The sequence below is a fragment of the Canis lupus genome, chromosome 4 (genome assembly GCF_048164855.1).
Source record: "Canis lupus baileyi chromosome 4, mCanLup2.hap1, whole genome shotgun sequence".
In the NCBI taxonomy this organism is placed as follows: Eukaryota; Metazoa; Chordata; class Mammalia; order Carnivora; family Canidae; genus Canis; species Canis lupus.
In genome coordinates this window covers 44,316,379-44,343,321 of record NC_132841.1, presented here as the reverse complement: position 1 = coordinate 44,343,321, position 26,943 = coordinate 44,316,379, and the positions used below count along the sequence as shown (strand labels likewise).

The 26,943-nt window shown below is 41.3% G+C and overlaps 1 protein-coding gene across 8 annotated transcripts in view; it reads left to right on the top strand.

Moving 5' to 3' along the window:
* TENM2 (teneurin transmembrane protein 2) overlaps positions 1–26,943 on the top strand; it is a 1,505,907-nt gene that overhangs the window by 1,338,427 nt on the left and 140,537 nt on the right. For all 8 annotated transcript variants that reach the window (XM_072824231.1, XM_072824230.1, XM_072824229.1 and 5 more), the window contains one exon: positions 23,836–24,030. In XM_072824231.1, coding sequence (XP_072680332.1) covers positions 23,836–24,030 — 195 coding nt within the window. The remainder of the gene's footprint in view (positions 1–23,835; positions 24,031–26,943) is intronic.

Sequence of the window (26,943 nt, the reverse complement as noted above, 5' to 3'; positions counted from 1 at the left end):
TCGGTTTTAAATCGTATTATTAATTTATCTACACTCCTTTGCACAGGATTTCTGGGGCCCTGGGATTCTTGGGGGAAAGGTAACATAAGAGAAAATGACTCTCACAAGAACAGAGACTTAGGGGCTGCATACCTAGCTTGCAAGAGACCTTGAATATAACCTTCAAGTTGTTCTATTGGAGGCACGCATTGGTGGAGGGCAGGGCTTCTCACACTCTTAAGGTATGGTGTGCACACACATGCACACACACGTGTGTGTAAGTTCTAGGTAAATACAACTATAAAATTAAACTGTCACAAAACTACATTTATCTTTACTCCATGATTCTTTTCCATTCTACTCTATTTCTTTTTTAAACACCAGTGAAAACCAACTACACTGCTTCTCCACCCACCAATAGGTCACACGCAAGTCTGAGAAACAGTGAGGGAGAGGCTCAGGGCCCTTGCTGAGGAGCCAAGCATTCCCACATGGAATCCCAGCTCTGCCACTTGACTGCCTGTGTGACCTTGAGCAAAGGATGATATGTCTGAGTCTCTGTTTCCTCCTCTGGAAAAGTAGGGGGTTCCTTCATTGTGAGGATGGGATGAGGTCAACACACTCAAAGCTTTTACCAGAATGTGTCATGATCCCTCAAAAGGTTCATACTCACCGTTTTTACTTATGTATATCACTTTATATTTATTTATATATTTAATGTTTTCATTATTTTTATAAGCTCTTCCTTAAAGGACATCCTGCTCTGAAAGAGAGGGAATTATTAATAAAGCTACCCTATAAATACTAAATAGTTCCTTTTTCCCGTGCTCCCCACAGTTGCTGGGGAAAACTGTATTTCAGATATTCACAGTATTTCCAAGACAGGTGATCCCCACCTTTCTGAGTGCTGACTGATGAGCGAATGGGACGTCCTTGTGCATGAAGTTCTGGATTTGGTAGCACGTGAATGGTACTAATTCCTAAACGATACCACCTACAGATATATCCTCTATCATAAAATAATGCAAACGTTTTGATAAACTTGTCAGATACAAAAGGAAAAGAGTGCTTGTAGCCTCTGCACACTCCAGTGAATGGCATGAGGACACCTTGCCAAGTAGACCACCTTTCCCTGGAGCTCCTACCCTTGAGTGCTTTGTTCAGTCAGGCTCTGAGGCATTGTGATGGGGGAAGGTGGATGACACTGTGCATCTCTGTGCTGAGCACTGTTCCTAGCGAATGCTATAAAAGAGGGAAAACCTCAGTATCATTTGAATGGCCTTTCTTGCGTTACCTAATTTTCCTAGGAGCAAAGGCATTAATGAGGGGAAGGACAGAATGGTCCTTTCGTATGTGGCTGCAAATGGGCTGAACCGTCCGCTGCATGGCCTGTGAGCTGTAAATGTATATTAACACTGACACACATCGATGTATTATTAATCCTAAGAACCATGTGTGCTCTGGCAGCACATCCAGTTACTGGCCTTTCAGCCCTAAGTACCTCAGCCATTTAAGAACTCCTCGCTCTAGATCCATTTGCAGATGGGCGTCCATTCTGCATTATGGATCTGTAATGGCGTGTGCATTTAGCTGCTTAAAAGGACTCTCGGTGTGTGTTTTGCATTCACCACCTGTACTGTGGCTGGGCACACACTCCAAGTGTGCATTAGCCATGGTATATAATTGATCCTTGCGAAACAAATATTGAGCGGCTGTTAAGAGTAGTTACTCCTGCATACTCAGGAGCTGTTCCTGAAATCAGCCTTTGAACTTGTTGTATATTTTAATTTAGCTCTTGATGCCCACAGTGGACAAAATTGAAGTATTTAAAGAATAAAATTGTTTTCTCTTTGTCTCCCTATTTATTCTTGGCAAAGTTGGCTTCAGAGTGTTAGAAAAGCAAGCTGCCTTTTTGCCCTAAAGATACTTATTCCTTAGTATTTCTGAAATGGACACAGTTTAAGCTCCTTCATCAACAACAATATTGTGAAATATTCCAAGCCTTTATTTCCTGAACTTTGCTCTTTCATGTACCACCATGAAGATTTTTGCCAAATTCAAGGGCCACCTGTACTTAACATATTTAAGTCAGCTCATTATGTTCATGTAGATAAATTTATTCTAAAGGGAATAATGTCAAAATCCAACATTTAAAAAGAGAAAACTTATCAATTGCAATAAGTAGGTGTTGGTGGCATGTGCCATCTTTGACCCGATCAAGAGAGGAATATTTTCCTAGTCATGAGCATTCAAGCCAAGTCGGCTTCTTACACATTTTTTCACATCAGAGATCCCTAAACTGGGCCTGAGCCCATGTGCACTAGCCTGCCTTCTAGAGAGACTCAAGCCTTGAATATCTCATTTTCTAAATATTGGCTGCTCAGAGTAACAAAAGTCTCTATCTACACCTGTGTGATGAAGTAAGAAACCAGTAAAAATAGGCACACAGATTTAAGGGTTTGAGCTTCAAGTGAGTAAATGTAATGATTAGCACCTGAGTTACTTGTGAGTTAAGCCTTCGCTTTAGGTTGTTTTTAAATAACTACTAATATTTACTAAGTATTAAACACCCACCAGGCATTGCATGAAGTATTTAAAACATACCATCTTATCCTTTCTCTTATCAACAATATGAAATAAATCCTATTTTAACAGCCCCTCCACACAGTGGTTTAAGTTTGTTTTTTTTTTAAATCCTTTCAGACTTGCAGACAGGTTGCAAAAATAGTCCATAGAGTTGCCATGCAGATTCACCTAATGTCAACACTTTATTTTTTTTATTTTTTTAAAGATTTTATGTATTTATTCATGAGGGACACAGAGAGAGGCAGAGACACAGGCAGAGGCAGAAACAGGCTCCATGCAGGAAGCCCAATGTGGGCCTCGATCCCAGGACTCCAGGATCACGACCTGAACCGAAGGCAGACCCTCAAAACAAAACAAAACAAAAAAAAAAAGAAGGCAGACCCTCAACCACTGAGCCACCCAGCTGTCCCTATTGTCAACACTTTAAATTATCTTGGTTCCATCACTGAAACCAGGAAATCAACACTGAAGCAATGCTATTGACTAATTCAGAGATTTTTTTTGTAATTTTGCCCTTTTTTTTCTAGTCCAGATCCCACATTGTATTTAGTTGTCATGTCGCCTTTGTCCCCTCCAGTTTGTGAAGGGTCCTCAGTCTTTTCCGTGCATTTCATGACCTCGACCATTTTGAAGAATACTGGGCAAGTGGTTTTTAGGATGTCCCTCAATGTGGGTTTGTCTGATGTTTCCTTGAGATTAGGTTGAAGTTGTCCTTTTCTTAAGTAAGATGCTGTGCCCTCCTCAGTGAATCATACCAATGAAGCACCTCTGTTTTTTAATAAGAAAAAACAAGTTAGAATGTGGGTGTGTGTGTGTGTGTGTGTGTGTGTGTACCTTCCCACCACCACCACCACACCTTACGGCAGAGATGCTGTGAGGCGCTACCCCATTGGCCCTGTACTGTTTCTCATCGGCTGTGACAGACTGCCACTCACAGACAACTTCTGAGCCCAAGGAGCTCCTGAGTGTTAGCAGACAGTAAGTGGAGCAGACAGAGTGAGGTAATCATGCTCACAAGCGCAGAGGAAGGACAACTGGCCCTGAATCTCCTGCCACCCAGAATGGCGCATGCCATCTCCCAGCTGTGGCCCATGATCACTACTTCCTTTCTTTTAAGATTTTATTTATTAGAGAGAGAGTGAGCAAGTGGGAGAGAAAGCATGAGCTGGAGAAGGAGAAGCAGAGTCGCCACCGAGCAGGGAACCCGATGCGGGACTCAGTCCCAGGACCCTGGGAGCATGACCCAAGCTGAAGGCAGACGCTTGACCATCAGAACCACCCAGGCGCCCCTCTTCTTCCTTGATAAAAGCCTTAGGAGGGCCCAAGTCCTCCCTCAACACAACTGGCATTCACCTCTGTTCCCTCCCTGACCGCTGTGCCCGGGATGCCTCCAGTCCCGCCACTTCCTACTACTGCAGGCAGCAGGCACACTCGGGCTCTCGTGCCAGGGGAGAAATTTGCCACGTTTAGCACACGAGCTTCCCATCACATCCAAGCAACCGGTACGTGTCCAAGTGACAGAAATACGGATTTACTCTCTTGACCTCACACCGCGCCTCCCCTGCCCTCGGATGTGCGGTGCGGACAGCAGCTCCTTGTCTTCTTATACACCCGCCAGTCTGCATCAGGCAGCCGAAGACAGCCTCGCTGTGAATGGAGGGATCAATCCGCATGGATTTACAGAGCAGTCATTCCACACACACACACCCCCACCGAGCTGGGGTCCTGAGGGGCTCAGAAGTCAAAATGGAACTGACCCTCACATCCAAAGAATGTGTAAGGGTTCTAACACATCGTTCCAAGCCGGTGGAGGGAATGAGCTTCCTCATGCATCCAACAAGTTCTTACGTGCCTGCTCGGAGTCAGGTACTGTGCTAAGTGCCAGAAATACGATGATGAGCAAGCGTGCCACGGCCCGGCCTTCTCAGAGCTTCCAGTCTGCTGGATGGATGCCGGTGATTGGCAAGTGGGAAGTGTCCGTGTTAAGTCGTAAATGCTGTGATGTGGACTTTGAATGGTATAGACACTGTTAAGAAGATACATTTATGAAGAAATGAAGCATGGAATCTATAAAAATAGCCAATTAGTCTCAGGAAATGTGGAGGAAAAATCCATGGAGAAGGAATCTAGTAAAGGAACTACACTGAAAGTGTCTTTCAGCATAGAATTTCATGAATCATGCAGTGTAATAAGCACTGTGTTCGGATTCAGAGCTCGAGCACAAATGGCATTTCTTTCCCAGTACTCTGTCCCATTCTTCATCAGGTGCCTTCCCTGTCCAGCTGTAATTGTGCTTATTATTTCAAATTATTATTTAGTCTCCAGTTTTTCTTATTACTATCCCCTTCACATGTCCCTCTCATCACCTGAGTGCTATTTGTTGTGGGCTAGATGCTTTTTAATTATCATTCCTTTTTTTTCTTTTATTTACTTTTGTTTGAAGGTCTTTCATTGACTTAAGATGCTTCCTTGGGTTGTTTATAAAGCAGCCTTGCATTTCAGAAGACATCCAAGGCTGGTGATTCGTCTGTTTTGACACTGGCTCCTCAGATGGCTTATTTGGTTCTGAGCGTGAGGCCCCAAACCTGCAGCAGAAACTTAAAACACCAGAGCCTTACTTGTTAGGTAATGCGTATTTAATAGCTATTAGAAATGACAACTCCTGCTGCTGAACAGCTGTCAGGGGAGGCCCAGAAATGCCACAACCATGGGAACATAAAGTCTTCTCTCTAGGGGTTGGTTGCAGCTCCTACCCAGCTTCTGTGGAGGCCTGAAAAAAAAAGAAAATAGGGATCTTGCCATTTTCTCCTGTTAACTGACAAATGTCCCCACTACCCGGTCTCTCCTGGGGTTCTAACACTAAAGTCAAACTCATTCTCATCCTCATTGCTGCTGGCATTTATTGAGGTCCTCCTCTGCACAAACCACTGTACTAAGCAACTGCAAATTATCTCATTTAACCATCGAGAGCCATTTGACATATGACTACCATCCCCTTTAACAGATGAGGAAAATGAAGCACAGGTAACTTGCTAAAGATCACTCAGCTCAGAAGCGGTATTGCTGAGATTCAAAGCAGGCAGGCTGGCCCAGGCTCTTAATACTAGACCGTGAAATTCACCTTGGGCGATGTGAGGTGTAAGGAAGATGTGCTTTGCTAGCAGTTTGTGTGCTGGTTGCACACTAGGATTTGGGTGTGGACCCAAGGACTCTTTATAGGAGAGGAAGCTAGAGTTTACTGAGTAGGAAGTGGCTGAGCCTGCATTCAAAACAAGGTCCGACTGACTTTGGAGCCTGCCGCTCTAAACCACTCTCCTCCCAGTTACCAGAGACATTCCATCACCTCCCTCATCACATCATTTGTCAACTCCTGTTTCATCAACTTCCACCATGGCTCTGCTCAGCTTCTCCTCTCCCTTCATACTCACTGCCATGTGCATATGGCCACCTGCCTCTCTCTGCTGGCATCCTCCTTATTCACAACCTGCAGCGTTCTCCGGAGCTCTGGGGAGCGTGCATTCCTCTTTTTAAACCCCTTCAGGGACTCCCAGCTGCCTCCCACAATGGCTCCCAGACATTTAGGTGGGGAAATTGTTACAAATGTATATTCCTAGGCTCATCCCCCACGCCAGCCAATTCTGAATCCATAGGACAGGGGTGTGCCTCAAGCATGTGCATTTTTAACAAGCCTCCCAGGGGGCTCTGATGCAGATTCTCAGGGACCATATTTGGAGAATAAAGAACATTCTTAGAATGACATTCAAGGTCTTTCATGATTTAAGCTGTTTTTGCACAATTACCTCCTATTAAAGCCCATACACCATAGGTTCTGGCCACTTGTCATTCATATAGCATCATAGCCTTGCTACTCCCTCTTTGCTCAGGCTGCTTCTTCATCTGGAATGTTTTCATCAATCCCAACCTTTCCTATGAAACTGCTGTTCACAGGTCCCCCACCTCCCTGAAACACCCCTAGACAGGACCCTGCAGTCACACAGGGCTTGGCAACATCTTGGCAGTAACTCTTCCTTCGTGCTGTGCCACATTCTAGCTGGGTGATTACATCAGTTTCTCCTGCTGGATCACAAGTTTCTAGCAGTCCTCTTTATTATACCTCCTCACACTTACTTTGGTATCCAGGAAGTAGTGTGTGGTCACTAAACGTTCAGTCATGAATTGGGGGCTCTTAAAAGTTAAAACATTGCCAGAAAACGTGCAGGAACCGAATGAGTGCTGGAGAACAAGATTCTAATTTGCCGAATTAATCATGTGGTGATGAATCAGCCACCTTTGAGGCACAAATTTAAATGAAGGGAAGGAGGAAGAGAAGGAAAAGAGGAAGAATGAGAAAAGAAAAAGTGTTGACACTGATCCCACATTTTACCTGTATTATCTCATCAAAGCACAATGGTTAAGAATGAAAGCAAGATTTTACATTTGCTAGGATCGAATCCATGCTCTTCCAGTTAGCTGTACCCATTTTTAAAAATTACTTAACCTCCATGAGCCTTGGTTTTCTCATCTGCCAATAGTAATATTACCTGTTGCATCTCTGTGAGGACTAAAAAGTAAACTCATGTCAAGTGTGTAGAACCATGCTTGGCATGTGATCAGCTGCTCCATAAGTAGTAGCTAACATTTGTCTTCATGAGTCTTTGAAATCAATGTTACTATCCTTCTTTTACAGGAGAAACAGAAGCTTAAGGAAAGTAAGCTACTTGCCCAAGGTCACATAGCAAGGCCAGATTTTGAGGCCATGTCTGGCTGACTCTGAGGCTTATAGACCTAATGGCCACACAGGAGAAAGGCTTGGCAGGAAGATTCCCCCAAGTGCATGGCAGTGACAATTCTCCAAGCCTGCATGGGTAGGTCAGGCTGTCTGACTCTCCAAGCTGGGCACTGCCTCATCACCTGCCTTCCCACCTCCCCATTAGTTGCTCCCTGTGGACTTCTGCACTCAGGAAAAGCATGACAAGCCCCTTATCCCCTCCCTGCTGATGGAGGGCTCCTCCCCACGGCCCCAGAAACACCTACGTTCCTCAAAACTTTCTTGGCACAGAAGCACCACCCCCTCCTTTTTCAGCTGTCTCAGAGAATGTCTCAGGCCACACCTGTCCTCCCAGGAGCAAGCACAGATGCACCCTGTACATTTGTCCTTCAGACCCTCTGTCTTGCACACCTGTCTCCCTCTGCTCCCCCAGCTTCCCCAACAATCCCCATTAATGCAGAAGGGCCAGGGGCCATGGCGGCAGCCTGCAGGAGCCATTCCACAGGGCACTGCAGTTTGATGGTTCAATTCCAGCTTTCCATCCTCCCACCCCTGACCTAGGAAAATATTGCAGGAATTCCTTAGCACCAAGGGCCCAGGACAAGGGGCTTAAAGCAGATGCACTTGGAAAACGCTTTCAAGAAAGTGACTGAGGCACTATGCCAAGGGTTTTATATGATTATCTCATTTTATCTTTACCACACACATCATTATCATCCCCATTTCACAGTTAAGGAAACTGAGGCTCAGAGAAATTAAGGCATTTGCCCAGGTATGACCTGAGCACCACATTCATCAGAAATCTGTTAACAGCGCAGCCCCAGTGGCACAGCGGTTTAGCGCCGCCTGCAGCCCAGGGCGTGATCCTGGAGACCCTGGATCGAGTCCCACGTCAGGCTCTCTGCATGGAGCCTGCTTATCCCTCTGCTTGGGTCTCTGCCTCTGTCTCTGTGTCTCTATGAATAAATAAACAAAATCTTAAAAAAAAAAAAAGAAAGAAACCTGTTAACACACAGCTTGCTGAGCTCCCCCCAGAGTTTCTCTTTTTTTTTTCTTCAAAGATTTTATTTATTTATTCATAGAGGCACAGAGAGAGAGAGAGAGAGAGAGAGAGAGAGAGAGACGCAGAGACACAGGCAGAGGGAGAAGCAGGCTCCATGCAACAAGCTTGATGTGGGACTTGATCCCGGGTCTCCAGGACCACACCCCCGGCTGCAGGTGGCGCTAAACCGCTGCGCCACCAGGGCTGCCCCCCACCCCCACCCCAGAGTTTCTGATGCAGTCAGTAGTCTGGGGTACCAGCTTCAGCCTGGGGAGCTTGTTAAATATCCAAACCCTCAGGTCCCATGAATCGCAATCATCTTCTGATTCCAGCCCTTCTGAATCAGAATCTGAATTCTAACAGGATCCCCAGAAGACTCTTGTGCCATTCAGGGCTGAGTTGAGATAATGTTGCCCTTGAGCTCTCCTGAGACTCCCCGAAGAGAGCTGTGACCAGAAGGAGTAACGTCACGTTCACCCCCAGCCCGGCTTGCCCAGCAGGCATGGAGGAGGCCCGCCTCCCGTGGATGGAAGTAGCATCATTTAGTGGCCTCTTGTGAGTCCGTGCCTGCAGCCTCCAAAACTAGCTGTTCACATTTCCCATGCCTGCTCTATTACCAAACAAATCACTTGTCAGGGCTTAAATCAGTCAGCCCTCCTCCAAGTCAGATTGTTTTGGAGACTAAAAAGGGTTTGTTCTTTTTCCCCCCTTTTTAAGTGACTCTCAGTAAGTTGCCAGCAGCCTTAGGAAGCAGAATGCCTAACCCTGGGGGAAGCTTGCTATTGATGTGATGCACAGGGTAGGGGAAGTAGGGGGGTTTTAGGAAAACCTCCCGTGTTGGTAAATAAACCAGTGTTTGGAGAGGAAGTTGGCTGGGATGGATGAGGTGAAAGAGGGTGCTTTCCCCTTACCTGTCCCTTTGTAATGGATGAGTCATTATTCTCCTAATAAAAATGATAATTAAATCCATCTATAGATTTCTTACTATGTGCCAGGCACTGTACATGGCACATTCTAGACATTATCTCATTTTGTCATCTTAAAAACAATGACATAAGTATTCCTGAATTCCTGTCCCATTTTAAAGATAAGGAAATCAAGGCTGAAAATAGCATCCATAATCATACAGTGAGTAAAAATGAAGGGAAATTCAGACTAATTCCTAAGCCTACACTCTACCTGGCACTGCTCTACCAGCTGGGGAGACAGCAGTAAATAAATAGGCCCTCTAGGTCTTCTGGATGCTTCCGTGCTTGTAGGCAACAAGACACCAATAACTTGCAGACTCATCTCATTGCTTGAACTGCAGTAGGTGAAGAGCTACTTCGTTTCTGGACTTGAGCTGCAGAAAGGTTTACTGTGTACTATGAAGAATCTAAATATTCATTATGTAATTAATGTTGTTCAGTCACAGACACACACACACACACACAAACTTAGACGTTTTTAAGAACAGCTTAAGCACTTACCGATTGAGAACTTTTATAACTCTCAAAATGGAGGCATCCCCATATCTCTACAGGTATTTTAAATGAATTGAATTAATCATAGGCTTAAAAGTCTCTTGCGATCTTCGTTAACTTCCCTGGGTTTAATTAAAACATCTGTGCACTTTTAATTTATCGATTCATCCAACTCATATGTCATGTTTTTAACACACCCCAGCATGCTCTGCATCATTTTTAACCCGATTTCCACTTAACTAAAGCAATTAAATTCACCCCGGATTAATTAAAGCATCCATACTTTCGTGCTTAAGTCAGCGTGTGCATCTTTCCCCACATGGCTCCTGAATGTCAGAGATCTGACACACCTGATGAGTTTTTTGTCCTTCTGGAAATTCTCCCCTGAATCACTTCCTTGCTTATTAATGTGCCATTTGACAGAACAGGAATGAGGAAGTTGGTGCACTTGAACTTTGGCCCTCTGAGCCAAAGACTCTGGCCCTTTCTGTCAGAAGCACCCTCTGCTCTCTCCTTCTCCTCACTGGGGTCTTGATAGATCTTGCCCCCACTGAGACCAACTAGTAGTGTCTGAATGTTCTAGGCAGAAAGTGGGGGTTGCTGTTTGGGTCAGAGGTGACCATCGTGACCAGAATGGCTGGTGATCTTGACATTTGTACTTTTGTAATGGTTCTTTACTTCTACTTCCAGCCTCTTCACTCTTCCTACGTGATAAGCCATATATCGCCCTGCCCATTTGGTAGGGAGGTAAAACTGAGGCAGGGAGGTCAACAGGCTTCTCTGTTGGGCAGTGAGCCATGGAACTATCCAGATGGTGACAGATTATCCCCAGCCCCTCAGAGCCAGTTTGTATTTCTGCCCCCACCAGCAGCGTTTGACAGAGCCCACTTCCCTTCAGCCACAACATGATTGGTGGTTATCAGTCTTTTGAATGGTTTTGTCCACCCACCCCCCCTCCCCGCATCTAATAAGCCGTCTATTTCTCCTCATTTTTTATCTGTACTTAATTAATTGCCAGTGAAGCTATGTGTCTTCTCATACCATTTTTTTTTTTTTGGCAGTTTACATTTCTATGTTCTTTGCCCAGGTTTCCATTCATTAGTCACTTTTTATTGATTTCTAAGAGCTCTTTGTGTCTTTAGGATATCAAACTTTATTCTGTAAAATGTGTTTGAAATATTTCTTCCTGGTGTTGTTCATCCCTTAATTTTGTTTAGGACATTCTTTGTAGTATAGCAGATGTAAATCTTATGTAATCAAACTCGATCTTCTTTTCCTTCTCGATCTCTAGGATTTGTCTTCCTCACATATTTTCCTCCCAAGAGAATAAAATTAGTCTTCTGTATTTTTTCTAATGCTTTTGTAGCTTTTTTTCTACTTAGATCTTTAATCCATATGGAATTTTTTTTAGTTTTATTGAGAAATAATTGACATATCACTGTATAAATTTAAGGCATACAGCAGGGTGGTTTGATTTGTACAGATTATGAAATGATTACCATGTAGGTTCAGCTACCATTCATCATCTCATATAGATATCTTTCACAAGAAAAGAAAGATAAAAGAAAACAAAATTTTTTCTCCTTATTATGAGAACTCTTAGGATTTTACTTTCTTCACTATTGTCCTTTATGTCATACAGCAGTGCTAGCTACAGTCATCATGGTGCACATTAGAGCCACAGGACTTATCTTAAACCGAACATTTGTCCCTTTTGACCATCTTCCTCCAATCGTCCTCCAACCACCTTGGTGACCACACATCTTTTTCCATGAGTTTGGTGTGGTGGTGTTGTTTTTCTTTAGATTCCACATGTAGGGGGTACCTGGGTGGCTCAGCGCTTGAGCATCTGTTTTTGGCTCAGATCATGATCCCGGGGTCCTGGGATCAAGCCCCACATCAGGCTCCCCGCAGGGAGCCTGCTTCTCCCTCTGCCTATGTCTCTGCTTCTCTCTGCATATCTCTCATAAATAAGTAAATAAATAAATAAATAGATAAATAAATAAATAAATAAATACTCCACGTGTAGGTGAAGTCCCACAGTTTTGTCTTTCTCTGTCTGAAATTTCACTTAGCATAGTGTCTCTGAGTTCCATCCATTTTGTCACAAATAGGATTTCCTCATTTTTATGGCTGAATAATATATATATACCATAACTTCTTTATTCATTCACCCATCAGTAAACATTTAGACCATTTCCATGTCTTGGCTACTATAAACAATGCTCCTATGAGTAAGGGGGCGCAGATACCTTTTTGAGTGTGTTAGTGGATTTGTTTACTTTGGGTATATTCCCAGAAGTGGAACTGCTGATTCATGGTGAGTCTATTTTTTGAGGATCCTTATACTGTTCTCCTTAGTGGTTATACCAATTTATAATCCCAACAACAGTGCACAAGTGTTCCCTTTTCTCCACATCCATGCCAGCATGTGTTATCTCTTGTCTTTTAATGATGGCCATTCTACCAGGCCTGAAGTGATATCTCATTGTGGTTTTAATTTTCATTTCCCCCTTTTTTTTTTTAAGATTTTATTTATTTATTCATAGAGAGAGAGAGAGGCAGAGTCACAGGCAGAGGGAGAAGCAGGCTCCATGCAGGGAGCCTGATGCGGGACTCGATCCGGGGTCTCCAGGATCACACCTCGGGCTGCAGGCGGCGCTAAACCACTGTGCCACCGGGGCTGCCCCATTTTCATTTCCCTTAAGTGCTAGTGATGTGAGCATATTTTCATGTACCCATTGGCCTTTCGTTTATCTTTTTTGAAGGAACGCCTTTTCAAATCCTTTTCCCATTTTTAAATTGGGCTATTTGCTTTTGTTTTTGTTTGTTTTTGCTACTGAATAGTATTACTTCCTTATATGTGTTGGATATTACCCCCTTATCAGATACGTGTGGTTTACTAATAGTTTTACTTATTCTGAGGGTTGTCTTTCACTGTGTTCATGGGCTTGTTGCTGTGGAGAAAACAGCATTTTTGTTGCATTTTTGTTTGATGTAGTCTGACTTGTTTATTTTTTATTTTGTTGCTTTTGCTTTAGGTATCAATCATATCCCAAAGAATCATTAGCAAGATCCATGTTAAGGAGCTTTGTTCCTTTTTTTTTTTTTTTTTTTTATCTAGGGCTTTCATAGTTTCAGGTCTTACATTTAAGTCTTTAATCTATTTGAGTTAATTTTTGTGAGTGGGGTAAGAGAGGGGTCCAGTTTTATTATTTTACATGTGAATATCCAGTTTTCCCAGCTCTGTTTATTGAAGAAACCATCTTTTTCCAGTAAATACCCTTTGCTCCTTTGCCAAATATTAGCTGAACCATATATGCTTGGGTTTGTTTCAGGACTCTCAATTCTTTCTATTGGCCTATGTCTCTTCTTTTATTCCAGGACCATACTGTTTTGATGATTATAGTTTTATAGTAGAGCTTGCAATCAAGAAGTATATCTCCTGCTTTGTTCCCTCTTAGTATTTGTTTTTCTACTTGAGGTCTTTTGTGGAACAAAATGCCATTGGAATTTTGATAAAAATTGCATTGAATCTATAGATGACTTTTGGTAATACTGATGTTTTAACAACATTAATTTTTCCAATCATAAGCACAGGATATCTTTCTATTTATTTGTGTCTTCTTTGATTTCTTTCATCAGTGTCCTGTAGTTTTCAGATTAGAAATCTTTCTCCTCCTTTGTTAAATTTATTCCTACATATTTTCTATTGTTTTGGATGCCAACAATTGAAAACAATTTCTATTGTTTTGGATGCTATTGTAAATGGCATTAGTTTCTTTCTTTTTCCAAAAATTTGTTTTTAGTGTATAGAAATACTACTGATTTTTGTGTGTTAATTTTGTATCCTGCAACTTTATGGAATTCATTGATTAGATCTAAGTTTTCTGATTGAATGTTTTAAGATTTTTGCTATATAAAAGATCTGCAATAGAGACAATTTTGCTTCTTCCTTTCCAATTCCAATGCCCTTTTATTTCTTTTTCTTGACTAATTGTTCTTACTAGTACTTCTAATACTTTGTCCAATAGGCGTAATGAGAGTGAGTACCCTTGTTTTGTTCCTGATCTTAGGAGAAAAGTTTTCAGCCTTTCACCACTGACTATGATGTTAGCTTTAGGCTCGTCATACGTGGCCTTTATTATGTTGAGGTATGTTTCTTCTTTGCCTAGTTTGTTAAGAGTTTTTATCATGAATGGAAGATGACTTTTGTCAAATGCTTTTTTTCTGTCTATTGGATGGTATGATTTTGTTTCCTTTTATTAATGTAATGTGACACATTAATTGGTTTATGTATGTGAACCATCCTTGCATCCCAGGGATAAATCCCACTTGATCATAGTGAATGATCCTTTAAATGTACTGCTACATTCAGTTTGCTTATATTTTGGTGAAAGTTTTGCATCTATACTTATTAGGGATATTGGCCTGTAGTTTTCTTTTCTAGTAGTTTATTTTCTGGTTTGGGTATCAGACAATATCAGCCTCATAAAATGTATTCTTAGTCCCCTTGCCTGGGTGAGAAGATGAGGGGCCACTCCAGGCTACTGTCAGGTTCCCAAACGGGACCTACAGTTGGGATTTTTTGAAAGGGTTTGAGAAAGTGATGTTAATTCTTTTTTAAATGTTTAATAAACTTCACCAATGAAGCCATCTGGTTCTGGGCTTTTCTTCATTGGGAGATTTTTTATTACTAGTTCAATCTCCCTACTGGTAATTTGTTTATTCAGGTTTTCTAAGAATTTTTCCATCTCTTCTAGGTTGTCCAGTTTGTCTGTGAATAATTGCTTATAGTAGCCTTTTCTGATCCTTTGTATTTCTGTGTTATCAGTTGTAATGTCTCCGTTTTTCATTTTTAAATCTGTTGATTTGGATCTTTTCTTTTTTTTTTCTTGGTTAGTCTAGCTAAGATTTTGTCAATTTTGTTTATCTTTTCAAAGAACCAACTCTTAATTTGGCTAATCTTTCCCATTGTTTTTCTGTTCTCTATTTCATTAATTTTTGTTCTAATCCTTATGATTTCACCTGCTAACGTTGGGCTTGGTTCTTTACTTTCTAGTTCATTAAGCCATAGAGTTACATTGGTTATTGGGTTCTTTTTACTTTTTAATGTAGGCATTTATTGCTGTAAACTTCCCACTTAGAACTGCTTTTGCTGCATCCCATAAGTTCTGGTATGTTGTATTTCTATATTCATTTGTCTCAAGAAATCTTTTTTCCCCTTTAATTTATTGTTCAATCATTTGCTTAATTTCCGTTTTTGTGAATTTTCCAGTTTTTCCCTTGTTACTGATTTCTAGTTTCATGCCACTGTGGTCCTAGATGACACTTGGTATAGTTTTAATCTTCTTGATTTTTCTAAGACTTGTTTTGTGGCCCCATATATGGTCAATCCTAGAAAATGTTTTGTGTGTGTCTCAGAAGAATCTATATGCTGCTGTTGTTGGATAGAAGGTTCTGTATATATCTATTAGGTCCATTTGATCATAGCATTGTTCAAATCAGCTATTTCCTTATCGATTCTCTGTCTGGATGATCTATCCATTGTTGAGAATGGGGTATTAAAGTCCCCAACTATTATTGTATTACTGTTCATTTCTCCTTTTAGCTCTGTTAGTTTTCATTTTATATATTTAGGTGCTCCAATGTTGGACACATAAATATTTACAATTGTTTTTCTCTTATTGATGTATTGACCCCTTTATATAATGACTTTCCTTGTTTCTTTTAATCATTTTTAAAGTCTCTTTTGTCTATTATAAGTATAGCTACCCTGCCTTTTGTTGTTGTTGTAGTTATTGGTACCATTTACCTGAAATGTCTTTTTTTTCCATCCCTTCACTCTCTGTCTTTGAGGCTAACGCAAGTCTCATAGGTAAGATATTGTTGGATCTTGTCTTTTAATCCTTTCTGCCACTCTTTGTATTTTGATTGGAGATTTTAATCATTTACTTTTAAAATAATTATCAACAAGTAAACACTATTGCCATTGTGTTAATTGTTTTCTGGTTGTTTTGTAGATCCATTGTTCCTTATTTCTTATCCTTCTGTCTTCTTTGTGTGTGTTGTTGTCTTTTGGCATCAATATACTTAGACTTCTTTATTGTATTCTTTTGTGTAATTACTGCAAGATTTTCTCTTGTGGTTGCCATGAGATTTACATAAAATATTTTAAACTTATAACACCCTCTTTTAAACTGATAATAGCTAATTTCAATAGAATTCATATATTTTATGTTTTTCCCACTCACGTTTTAGATTATTGCTATTACAATTTAAATATTTTTTATTGTATGACTTAGAACCAGAGCTAGAATTGTAAGTTAGTTGTGCATTACTATTACCATATTGCAGAATCTAACTATATATTTACTATTACCAGTGAGATTTACACTACCTTTTTACCTTTTTATCGTGTTAATTAGCATTCTTTCACTTTCACGCACAGAACTTTAGCATTTCTTATAAGGCATGTCTGGTGGTCATGCACTCCCTCAGCTTTTGTTTATTTGGGTAGGTCTTTATTCCTCCATTGTTTCTGAAGAACAGCTTCAGCAGGTATAGAATTCTTGGCTGACAGTTTTATTTGATGTTTAGAATATGTCATCTCATTTTCTCCTTACTTGAAAAGTTTCTGCTGAGACATCTGTTGATTGTCCTATGGGTATTCCCTTATATATAACTTCTCTCTTTTCTCTTGCTGTTCTTAAAATTTTTTCTTTGTCTTTGACTTTTGACAATTTAATGTGTCCCAGTGTAGCCCTATTTGAGTTCAGCCTGTTTGTGTTTCTTTCAGTCTCATGGATCTGGATGTCCATTTTTCTCCCTAGTTTTGGGAAGTTTCAGCCATTATTGCTTTAAGTATACTTTCTGTCCCTTTTTCTTTCTTTCACCTTATGGAATTCCCATAATGTGAATATTGTTTCTTTTCATTGTATCCTATAATTCCTATAGGCTTTCTTCACTCTTTCATTCTTTTCTTTTTGCTCCACCAACTGAGTGATTTCTATTGTTCTGTCCTCCAGGTCACTGATTCTTTCTTCTGGACAGTCAGATCTACTACTTTTGAAACTCTATTGAATTCTCAATTCCATTATTATATTTCTCAACTTGAGGAATTTTTTTAAAGATTTTATTTATTCACAAGAGACACAGAGAGAGAGAGACAGAGACACAGGCAGAGGGAGAAGTAGGCTCCATTCAGGGAGCCTGACATGGGACTCGATCCTGGGACTCCAGGATCACGCCCTGGGCTGAAGGCAACGCTAAACCACTGAGCCACCCGGGCTGCACGAGGATTTTATTTTTTATGATTTCTGTTTCCTTGTCAAACTTCTCATTTTGTTCATGGATAGTTTTTCTACTTTCACTTAGTTGTGTTTTCTTGTAGTTCACTGAACTTTCTTAAGAGGATTATTCTTTGACAGTTCATAGATCTCCATTTCTTTAGGGTCAGTTATTGGGTTTTTATAGTTTCCTTTAGTAGTGTCATATTTACCTGATGTTTTGTGGTTCTTGATTCTTTATGTTGATATCTGCATGTTTGAGTAACGAGACTCCTCTTCCAGATTTTACAGGTTTGCTTTGGAAGATACACTTCGTTACAAGTCAGCTCATTTTGGCTTTCTGGTGTGATAATGTCCTTCAGCAGGTGGGGCCTGCTATTATTGTATATTTGAAGGTAAAGCAACTATTTGAGCCCTAAGGACAAGGATGAACAGGTTTTCCACTGGCAGAGAACAGTTGGATATGACTGCTGGCTTGGTTCTCCAACCAAGTGAAGCTATAAGATGAACTTCATGGTTTCCTGGATTCTCTGGTCAAGACTAGGTATTATATATTCAGTAATTGACAGACTATGAATTAGGGCAACAGGCCAGTACCCAGGTTTGTACAGTTGATTGTTTGGGAGCTCAAATCAGTCCAAGGCACTCACTGAGTTCTCTGGTCATATGAGGCCACTCATTTTGTTCTACAGACAAAGGAAGCCATAGGCTGTGCTCTCTGTTTAAATGCCACTGTATGTAAGGTTGTCAAATGGACTATGTAGCTTCCCATGTCCTCTGGTTAGGTTCTTTGGTCAGACAGGCTCAAGGCTGTACTCAGCAATGAGCAGAGCTATAAATTAGATTCCTTGCCAGGGCACTGTGGAATAAGCTGTTCTAAAAGCAGTAAAACTCTTAGTCGTCTTAACACATGCTAACTTGTACTCCAAGTTCTAGGCCCAAACAGGTCTACTGGCTTTGCTCTGCAAACTGTTGGCTCTGCCTTCCCTGCTCTCAGCTCTAGCACCACTGGGCTAGAGCTTTCACATTTTATTTTTTTACTAGCCCAGGTCAGGTAGAGCCAGAAATCATGCTCTGCAGTGTGTTGGGGCTATGTCTCAGCTCCCTTACCTAAGTGGGAGGGAGAAGGACTGCTCCAGGCTGATCTCAATTTCCAAACAGGCTTTCAAGATAAGAGGGACTGAGAGCTACCACCTTCAGCCTTGGCTATGAATTAATCTCTATTTTTGCATAGTACAGAAACCCTCCATATCTGGCACTAGCTTTGCTTTGAGGGGAAATTAGCTCTTCCTGTCTGCCTCTAAGCTCAAGTGCCATTGGGCTATACTCTTCAGGAGTTGTCACCAGCCCTTCTTGTCAGATGGTGCTGGAAGACCCTCTCCATAGTGGGTGGGGTATGATTCAGCTACTTGCTTGGTTATGGGCAAATTAGGTTCCAGAGCCCACAAAACTCCTCATTTAAAGATCAAAATCAGGCAGCTCTGCATTCCACTGGTGAATATGCCCCACCTTTGTTTTGCAGATGAGCAAAATTTCTGGTTGGCATACTATTTGGGCCCTAAGAGTGTGAACATAGTCTGCCAAGATCCATGTACTAGTTGTGGCAATCCCCACTCTTCCTCACAGTCAGATTCCCAGTGGTTGGAATTCCCCTGCAATCCCTGCAGTGTGAGATTGAGTCAGGGCTCCCACATAGCAACCCACAATGGTGGAGGATGGGGCTGGTTGTTCCCCCTGGATTCTTTTTTCTCACTAGAGGAACCAAAGGCTCTGGGAGATGTCTCTAAATGGTGCTGCCCTGGCATGGGGGAGGGGCAATGTAGTCAAATGTAGCCACTTATTTTGCCATCTACTGCAGTCTTCTCTGAGCTACAGAAAGGTCTTCAGCCTCGCCTCTGTGTTCTAGGATTCTCTTAGTGGTATCCTGCTCATGAATAGTTGTTAGTTGTTCTTCCTGTGAAAGAGAACAAAGTCAGGAAAGTGTCACTCTCTTAGTGACATAACTCTGGAATTTATTTTTGAATACAATGTTCAGTAGATGTTAAACTTTATTGTCTATCAAATGGCTTGCCATTTGCAGGGACCTACCAAAAAGTGAAACCCATCTTTCCTAACACGTTATGCTAAGCACCAAGCTAATTCCACAATCTGGATAGGCAATGGAACACCAGTTTTGGTGATGATACTGAACTTTGCTTGCTTTGCCTTTGTAACCCAATTATTACATCCTCAATTGCTTCAGGGGAATCAAGGCATCTTTATTTCTCCATCACTTTTTTTCCTATTTCACCTAACCCAGCTACTAGCATGCATTAGGTTATTCATAAATATTTATTGACTAACTGGGAAGTAAGGTCACCAATTTTTAGTGCTATTGTGACAATTTACCCCGATTACTAGGCCCATGTATTCTCAAGTCTCTTTTCCACAAAGCTTTCAATAAGATTTCAAATGATTTTTAAAAGGTACAGTATTTGAATTTCCCTCTGCACATCTAGCCCAGCCTATAAATGACTTGGCAAGATGCAGTTATTTACTCTCTGCCTTATGATTCAAACTTTTCAACATCTCCACCTTTTCTCCAGTTATTTCCTCTACTACAAGCTCCAAGTAGATGGGACTTGTTTTACTTAAAACAGCAGATATGGGTCACTTGTCCTTTTACTTCCCACTGAGTAAATAACACTGATAATTCATTTCATCCCTTACAGAGAACTTTGGAAGAGGAAAAAAGCTCCAGCTTGATCATTAAAATGAGCTTTACGCCATTTAAGTGAATCTAAATTTTTTTTTTTTTTTTTTTTTTTTTTTTTTTTTTTGTCATCAGCATGTTAACTTGTCAGTCATCAGTGGCAGTGGTAATTTATTTTTCTTCTGGGTAAGTCTTAGTGCTTCCATCTACTAGATTTAGTAAAATAAGAATAGTCACTTTGTACAAACATTTTAATTAATTTTAAATAGGAGCTTGAATGCACAATGTTCTACTCCTGTAAGCCTTAAGAAAAGGAGAAAGAGGCAGGCACATAAAACACTCCGCATGTGATTCCAGAACCACCTCCCACCCACAACCAGAGAAGATTAGGGGAAGAATAACATGAGCTCTCTCCATTAGTATTATTTGATGATCTTGTGGTGGAGGTGGTGATGGTGGTGGTGGTGGTGTGTGTCTGCATGCATGTGCGCATACATGTGCACATTTGAGACATACTGAATTTTAAATTTTATTAACCCTTGAAGTCAATTTGGAGATTCAGTTTGGAATTTCAAGATGGAACATCTGTTCATTGTAAATCATGTATCAGCTATAGCTTTGAGTCCTTGCACATGTAATTGTACTTAATGTTCCCATCAATTCTGGAAGAATATTTTGAAGGTAAAATTGGGTCTCAGAGAAATGCATTAATCTGGCCAAAATCCCAAACCTGGTAAGTGACAGGCCAGGTTCTAAACCTAGATCTTTCTGACACCCAAATCTTTCTCTTTCTAGTTCTGCTCCCTATTTCCTCTGGGCAAGGTATAGAGTCAAGAGTTGTTTGTCCTATAACCTGTCAGAAAGAAATCGTGTAGAATTAGTGATAGTAAAAATACAAGAAATGTTATGAATATGAGAGGTCTTCATGTTCAGCCTTTCAAATGAGGATCAGGCTGAGACTTAAATACTGTGAGGATCTGGGTTATATCTGAGAAGGAACCAATTACTCCTGAGGATGGTGCTCTCCATGCAAGTCAGCCCAGTGACCACTAGAAGGCTCGCTTCTGGCTTTTGCACTCTGCCTCAATGGCAAATGAATTACTAGAGAAATTCATTCCTCTTTAAGCTGCTTCTACTTTTTTATGTGGCATCAGGCAGGCCCATCCAGTGCCCCTGCTTTCCAGAGAACACCACAGTGTCTTGCATTTTTTACCACACTCCTGGTGAGCATGCAGCAAACATACTGAAAGAGGGCTGCATTTAGAATGTGGAGAATTCTCTGACCTCACTATTCTCCATTTATTCCCCTGAGTAATTTAAGTAGGTCACATTTTAAAATTGATTTCCCAGGCACCTGACTTTAAATAAAATCCATTCTTCCCTTCTAGACAATCCTTTTTTTTTTTTTTTTTTTTTGCCACATGGAGTTTATGTAGAAGAAAAACAGTTTCAATATGAATAAATAAAATGTATATATAACTGTATAACTGTATTTTATCAGTTAATAAAAACAACACTTATTTGCTCCTTACTTTCTACCCTCTTCCACTCTTTGGGAGGAAAGAAGGTGCAGTGGGAGTCCAGTGGTGGCTATTTGATGCAACTTTTTCTGCTGTTCATGGTAGTTGGTTCACTATATAATCCTTAAGTCAGAAACAGCCCTTGGAAGCTCATTCTACTACATGTGTGGCCACCCTTCTTACTAGTTTCCTATTTCAGCCGGCGAGAGTAGAAGTGGAGTAAGAAATGATGCCAATTCTAGTCTTCCTAGTAGAAGAGATATCTTTAATTTACCTAGAGAAGAAATGGAAAGTGGATTTTTTCTCAAATGCCAATCCTGCCTTCTTGCAGGTCGCAGCTTGGGCACTACATTGAAGGTTTTGAGCCTCTGTCTTGGCTCTGGGTTACAAGATGCCATGATCACTTGATGATGTCCACAAGAGGTGCAAGGAAGGGAAAGTGGTAGTTGTGTGCACATATTTGCCATTCCTGACATAGAGCTTCGATGTTTTGTGAGGAACTGACATGGAACAAATTTAATTTGTCTTCAAAGCCCTCTTGAAACTTTGCAAAAGCTTGTACTTTTTCTCATGCTTGTTCATATTTGCACAGTCCCTAACCTGAATCTTGGGCCCACTGGGTAGCAACTCTGGCCAGATCTCTGCTTAAGTATCCTGGGAATAGAAAGCATGCTCCCTCATTTAATAAAAGTCCAAAAAAAATTTTTTTTAATAATAAAAAATAAAATAACGAGAGTCCATCCAAAATTCAACATTGCTTTGATGATGTTCTCACTTTTGATCCATTATTGTCCTGTGGTAGATTCAAAAGGATAAGAATTCTACTGGTAATTATACCCTACATAATTCTAACAACTGTTGAATTCAGGGTGGAGGGACAGATATCCCTCAATCATACATCAGCTGTTGAGATATTTTTCCTTTGGGTCAGTTTACAATTAAAGTAAAAAACATGCACTTCCTCAGAAAAAGGCTCTGTGTGTGCAGCATGAGTTCTACTCCAGAAACTGGTTTGTTTGTTTGTTTTTTCCCACACCTTCCATAAATGGCCATTTATCACTTGCCCATTACCTCCCTACCTGAGGATCTCTAAATATCAGGAACATAGGAGAAATACTTACATCAACATTGATGAAAGCAGAGCTGAAACAAAATCAGCAATGATAAACATGGTCCTGTCCTCAAGGAGTTTGCTAGAGTTCTGGGATATTAGACACTCACAGAAGGAAACTTAATTACTATAAAAACGAGACAGAAACATGACAACAGGGGATGATTGATGAGCCAGAGTGGCATTGCTGACTGCCGAGTCATCTGACGAGATGTGCCATTGCTCCACAGGACAGGGACACGGCTTGGGCTCTATGCATACATAGACATGTGAAATTCTCAGAATCTGTACATTCCAAACCTCAGGTAAACCAAGAGTCACTAAACATCTCTGTTGGTCATTTCTGAAGGTCCCTGAGTGCCAGTTCCATAGCAGGCAGTCGTATCTTCTTTTTAGGCCCAAATGAAAAACCAGGTTGGAAATTTAGGTTCTTTACAAACTGATTCTGAAATGAAAAGTCCAAAGCCTGAAAGTGGCCACTAAAATCCCATTCTTGATCTCTAAAACAGGTGAATTGACACAATTAAGGCAAAACTGGTGAAAAACCATGGTAATCTCATTCCAGGCAGTCCTCACTGATTCTCAGCCTTCTTCCTATCAACAGATGCAGGAGAGTCCCAACCAAGACAGGAACTACTAGAGATTTCTTGCTGCCTCCCTTTCTTGCTTTTCTTTCTTTTTTTTTTTTTTTTTTAATAATCCAGGCATATTTAGTCTATACTTTATCACACATGTCATACTTAGACATAGACCATGCTTTGTGGTCCATATAAGGAAACTAAGGCATGAAGAGATTGTGTCAACAATGTCCCATCCTCCTTCCTTTTTAATGGGCATAAACTTGCCAGGAATAGGAACCAACTAACCAGAGGGTAAGATACTCAGCAAAACAAGTTCTGACCCCACCCTACCTGTGCCACTAAAAATAGCACATGCATCCATGTAGCTTTATCGAGGGCACAGTTGAGAGCTGGGCCAACCTGCTTTCCAAGGGGGCTCCCCCTCTTTCGAGCCTTGTGACTTTGGCCACACACTCTGACCAGTCTGCACCTCTTGGGTAAAATGGGCATCAGGATTCTATCTTCCACTTCATCAAATAATTACAATGGTTAAGTAATAAATTCCATATAGAGCACTCGATGTTGTCCCTGGCACCTAACAAGCATGGAATTGGTGGTAGCTGCTGTTATTAGTAACATTTTTGTTGTTGTCATTGTGATGGTTACTGGTTTTTTGAAGACGGCTCTACACCTCCACCACCAGTGTCCCCAGCCTAAAACATTGCAAACAAAGCTGAAATGGCAGGTAGGCTCTGCCTCTTGGACAGACACAGCCCTTCAGGCACTACCCCCTATGACCTGGTACTCTGTCTCTGGTTTTTGCAGCTGCCTGCCCCGTCCTGTGCAGTGGGAATGGACAGTATTCAAAAGGGACGTGCCAGTGCTACAGCGGCTGGAAAGGCGCAGAGTGTGATGTGCCCATGAATCAGTGCATCGATCCTTCCTGCGGGGGCCATGGCTCCTGCATTGATGGGAACTGTGTGTGCTCCGCTGGCTACAAAGGCGAGCACTGTGAGGAAGGTAAGCTCCACAGAGCCAGGCTGGGCAGCAGCAAGGTGGGAGGAGGGGGGAAGTGGCTGCAGGCCCTGACTTCTACTAATGAGCCCAATCCAGGGCTCTGCATTTTGCAAAGGAAACTTCAACATTTTGCACAGAGAAACTTCAAAGGTGCTGGCTTTTGTAGACTTCTAAGGTTATAGATAACACAGGCCTGTGGTGTGGTTCTGGAAGGAATGCTTTGTTTTATTCTTCTTTATGTTAATTAGCTACTTTTCCTCTTTCAATTACTTTCTCCGCCTTTGTCTTTCAGCTCTTTGCCTGTAACTCCTCCTCCTCCCCTTCCTGCTCCTTCTTTTCTTTTTTTCCTTCTTCTCCTTCTCCTATCTTCCTTCCTCTTTTCTTCTGCTTTATTTAAAATCCTCTAATTTGGAATTACTAAAGCTATCCAGAAAACAAAACAAAACCAGAATCCTTTTTTTTTTTTTTTAAAGATTTTTTATTTATTTATTCATGATAGTCACAGAGAGAGAGAGAGGCAGAGACACAGGCAGAGGGAGAAGCAGGCTCCATGCACCGGGAGCCCGACGTGGGATTCGATCCCGGGTCTCCAGGATCGCGCCCTGGGCCAAAGGCAGGCGCCAAACCGCTGCGCCACCCAGGGATCCCCAAAACCAGAATCCTTAATCTCCTTGTCTTTCCCATAGCTGGGTTTTTGTTTGGGGGTTTTGTGTTGTTGTTGTTGTTGTTGTTGTTGTTGTTGTTTTGAAACTGTCCCTGGTAATCTAGTACTCATATATTTCTGTATATATTTTAGGAAAACTTAATATCAGTAGAAAGCAGTCAGACTTGAAAGACAATAGGCACCCATGTCATAGGTCACATTATGCTGGTTACCTAAATCACACAGAACTAGAGGAGGATGGGGGTGTAGCACAGGACTGAAATTTGGTGAAATCTAAAGAGCTCAGTATAGCATGCGTTGAAGTGGCCTCTGGCACCCATGAGGAAAAGTTAGGGGTGTAATAAGCTGAATCCAATCTGAAAAAAACATGATCAGCGATGAGACTTGGTGATCCGGAAGGAGCCATGGAAGAAGGAGTGCAGAAAGAGAGAGAGGAAGAGCACCTTTCTGGAGGAGATCAGAAGCTTCAACTAGTCCTAGTCACTCTGGTTAGTGCATTCAGAAGAGTTAAAGGTATCGGACCCAGAAGGCAAGGGAACTCTGCCAACCTGCCTGCCAGTCTTCCTCTTCTATACTTGTGCTTTCAGAGTATGATCTCTGGTTGTCCATCTATTGTTTCTCCGCATAGAAAGTATCAAGCAGAGCTGGTAGGAAAGCCTAAGCCCAGGTGCTGTCCATCCCTGGCCCAATCCCCAACCTTTGAATTGGCTCAGTTATTCTTTACCAGCTGAGCCACTTTCCTCTCCATCTACCTCCCCGGAGAATGTCCCCATGCAACTCCAACAGCCCTATTCCCTTCCACATTCCTAGCAGAAAAGAAAGTGTCAATCTCCCAACAAACTAAGGGAAAAAGTAAATCCCACAGCCTACTCCATTTGAAACAGCTTAAGAGGCCCACCCAGGATGCCCCCCAAAAGACTCTGTTAGGCACCACATGCCCATGTTCTCTCTCAGCTTCTCCCTGCCAAGCTGATAAGAAGGGACCTCAGGTGCTGTGAGGTTCTCAAGTGTGAGTGGATCTGTTCTCCCCTCCCACTAAGTTATGGATCTCCAGGTCTCTATAAAAAATAACCAATCATTACAGCCTTTACCACAAAGTAATGACAGTAACTTATCCTCAGATACACATACAAAAGCTCCACACTGAAATCTCCCATTTCATAGTTTTTAGAACCCTGGCTACAAAGAGTCCACTTCCATGACATTATTCTTCTAAGATTTTCCAATACATCAGCGGTAATGCCCTTAATGGGACCCAGAAGTCTGACCCCCAGATCTTCATTTGCTCAACACTCTATATATTTTTTCCCTCTCTTATAAAAGGTAGCCTCCCTCCATCTGCATCATAAAACCAAATTGGGAGTTTGGATGGAGGAAGGACTGATTTAATAACCCTGCTTGAAAGGTTAAAGTTCTTAAAAGATAAATGGATTGCAGAAGGCAAAGCCGCATTTGCTGAAAACATGGGAGAGGCCAATAATATGACAAGAAAGGTTAAAACGACCTTTTGCATACATCATTTGGTGAGAACGAAATGATAGAGCAATGACATTGCCCGTCTTAGAAATTTTTTTCCCTCCAGTAAAGATTGCGCATATCTATATGAGTAGAATTCCAAGTGATTTCTCAACTTTCTTACTCTCCCAACCAGCCTTATTTAAATGTTCTGAATGAATTAACCATCCAACAAAACAAGGAAGCCACGTGGATCGTTATGAAAGGATGAAATCTCCTCTATTGATTTCTACTACCCAAAAAGAATGAACCGAGGTGATTCATATGCTGTTTTCAAAATAGGAAATGGAATCAGAAAGTCTGGATCAGCACTTTTTCTTCCATTTAGCTTTTTTATTTCTGATATTCATCATAGTCATAACGTTCAAACAATTTACCTGAAATGGCCATGGCAACGAAATCGATAGTTGCCATCCTCCATTTTTGCTGCATAAACATTGTTGTATTATTAACAGATTTGCACAAGAAAATGAAAGGATGAATTTGCGAGGTTTCATTCAATGATGTCTGGGGGAGTGGGAAGGTGATGAGTGAGGAATTGACATATTAGTTTAAGTCAGCCATGTTTTCATGTCAGTTTCATGGTTGAGTCATTTTTCAATGACATTTAACTTCATAAATGTAATTCATGGTTCTTCAGGGGTTTATAGTACATATTGTTTGTAAAACTCCTTGACCTCTTTTTTTATCCTTAGGGATAGAAATTGCATTCACAACCCTTTTTTGTCAAACCTACA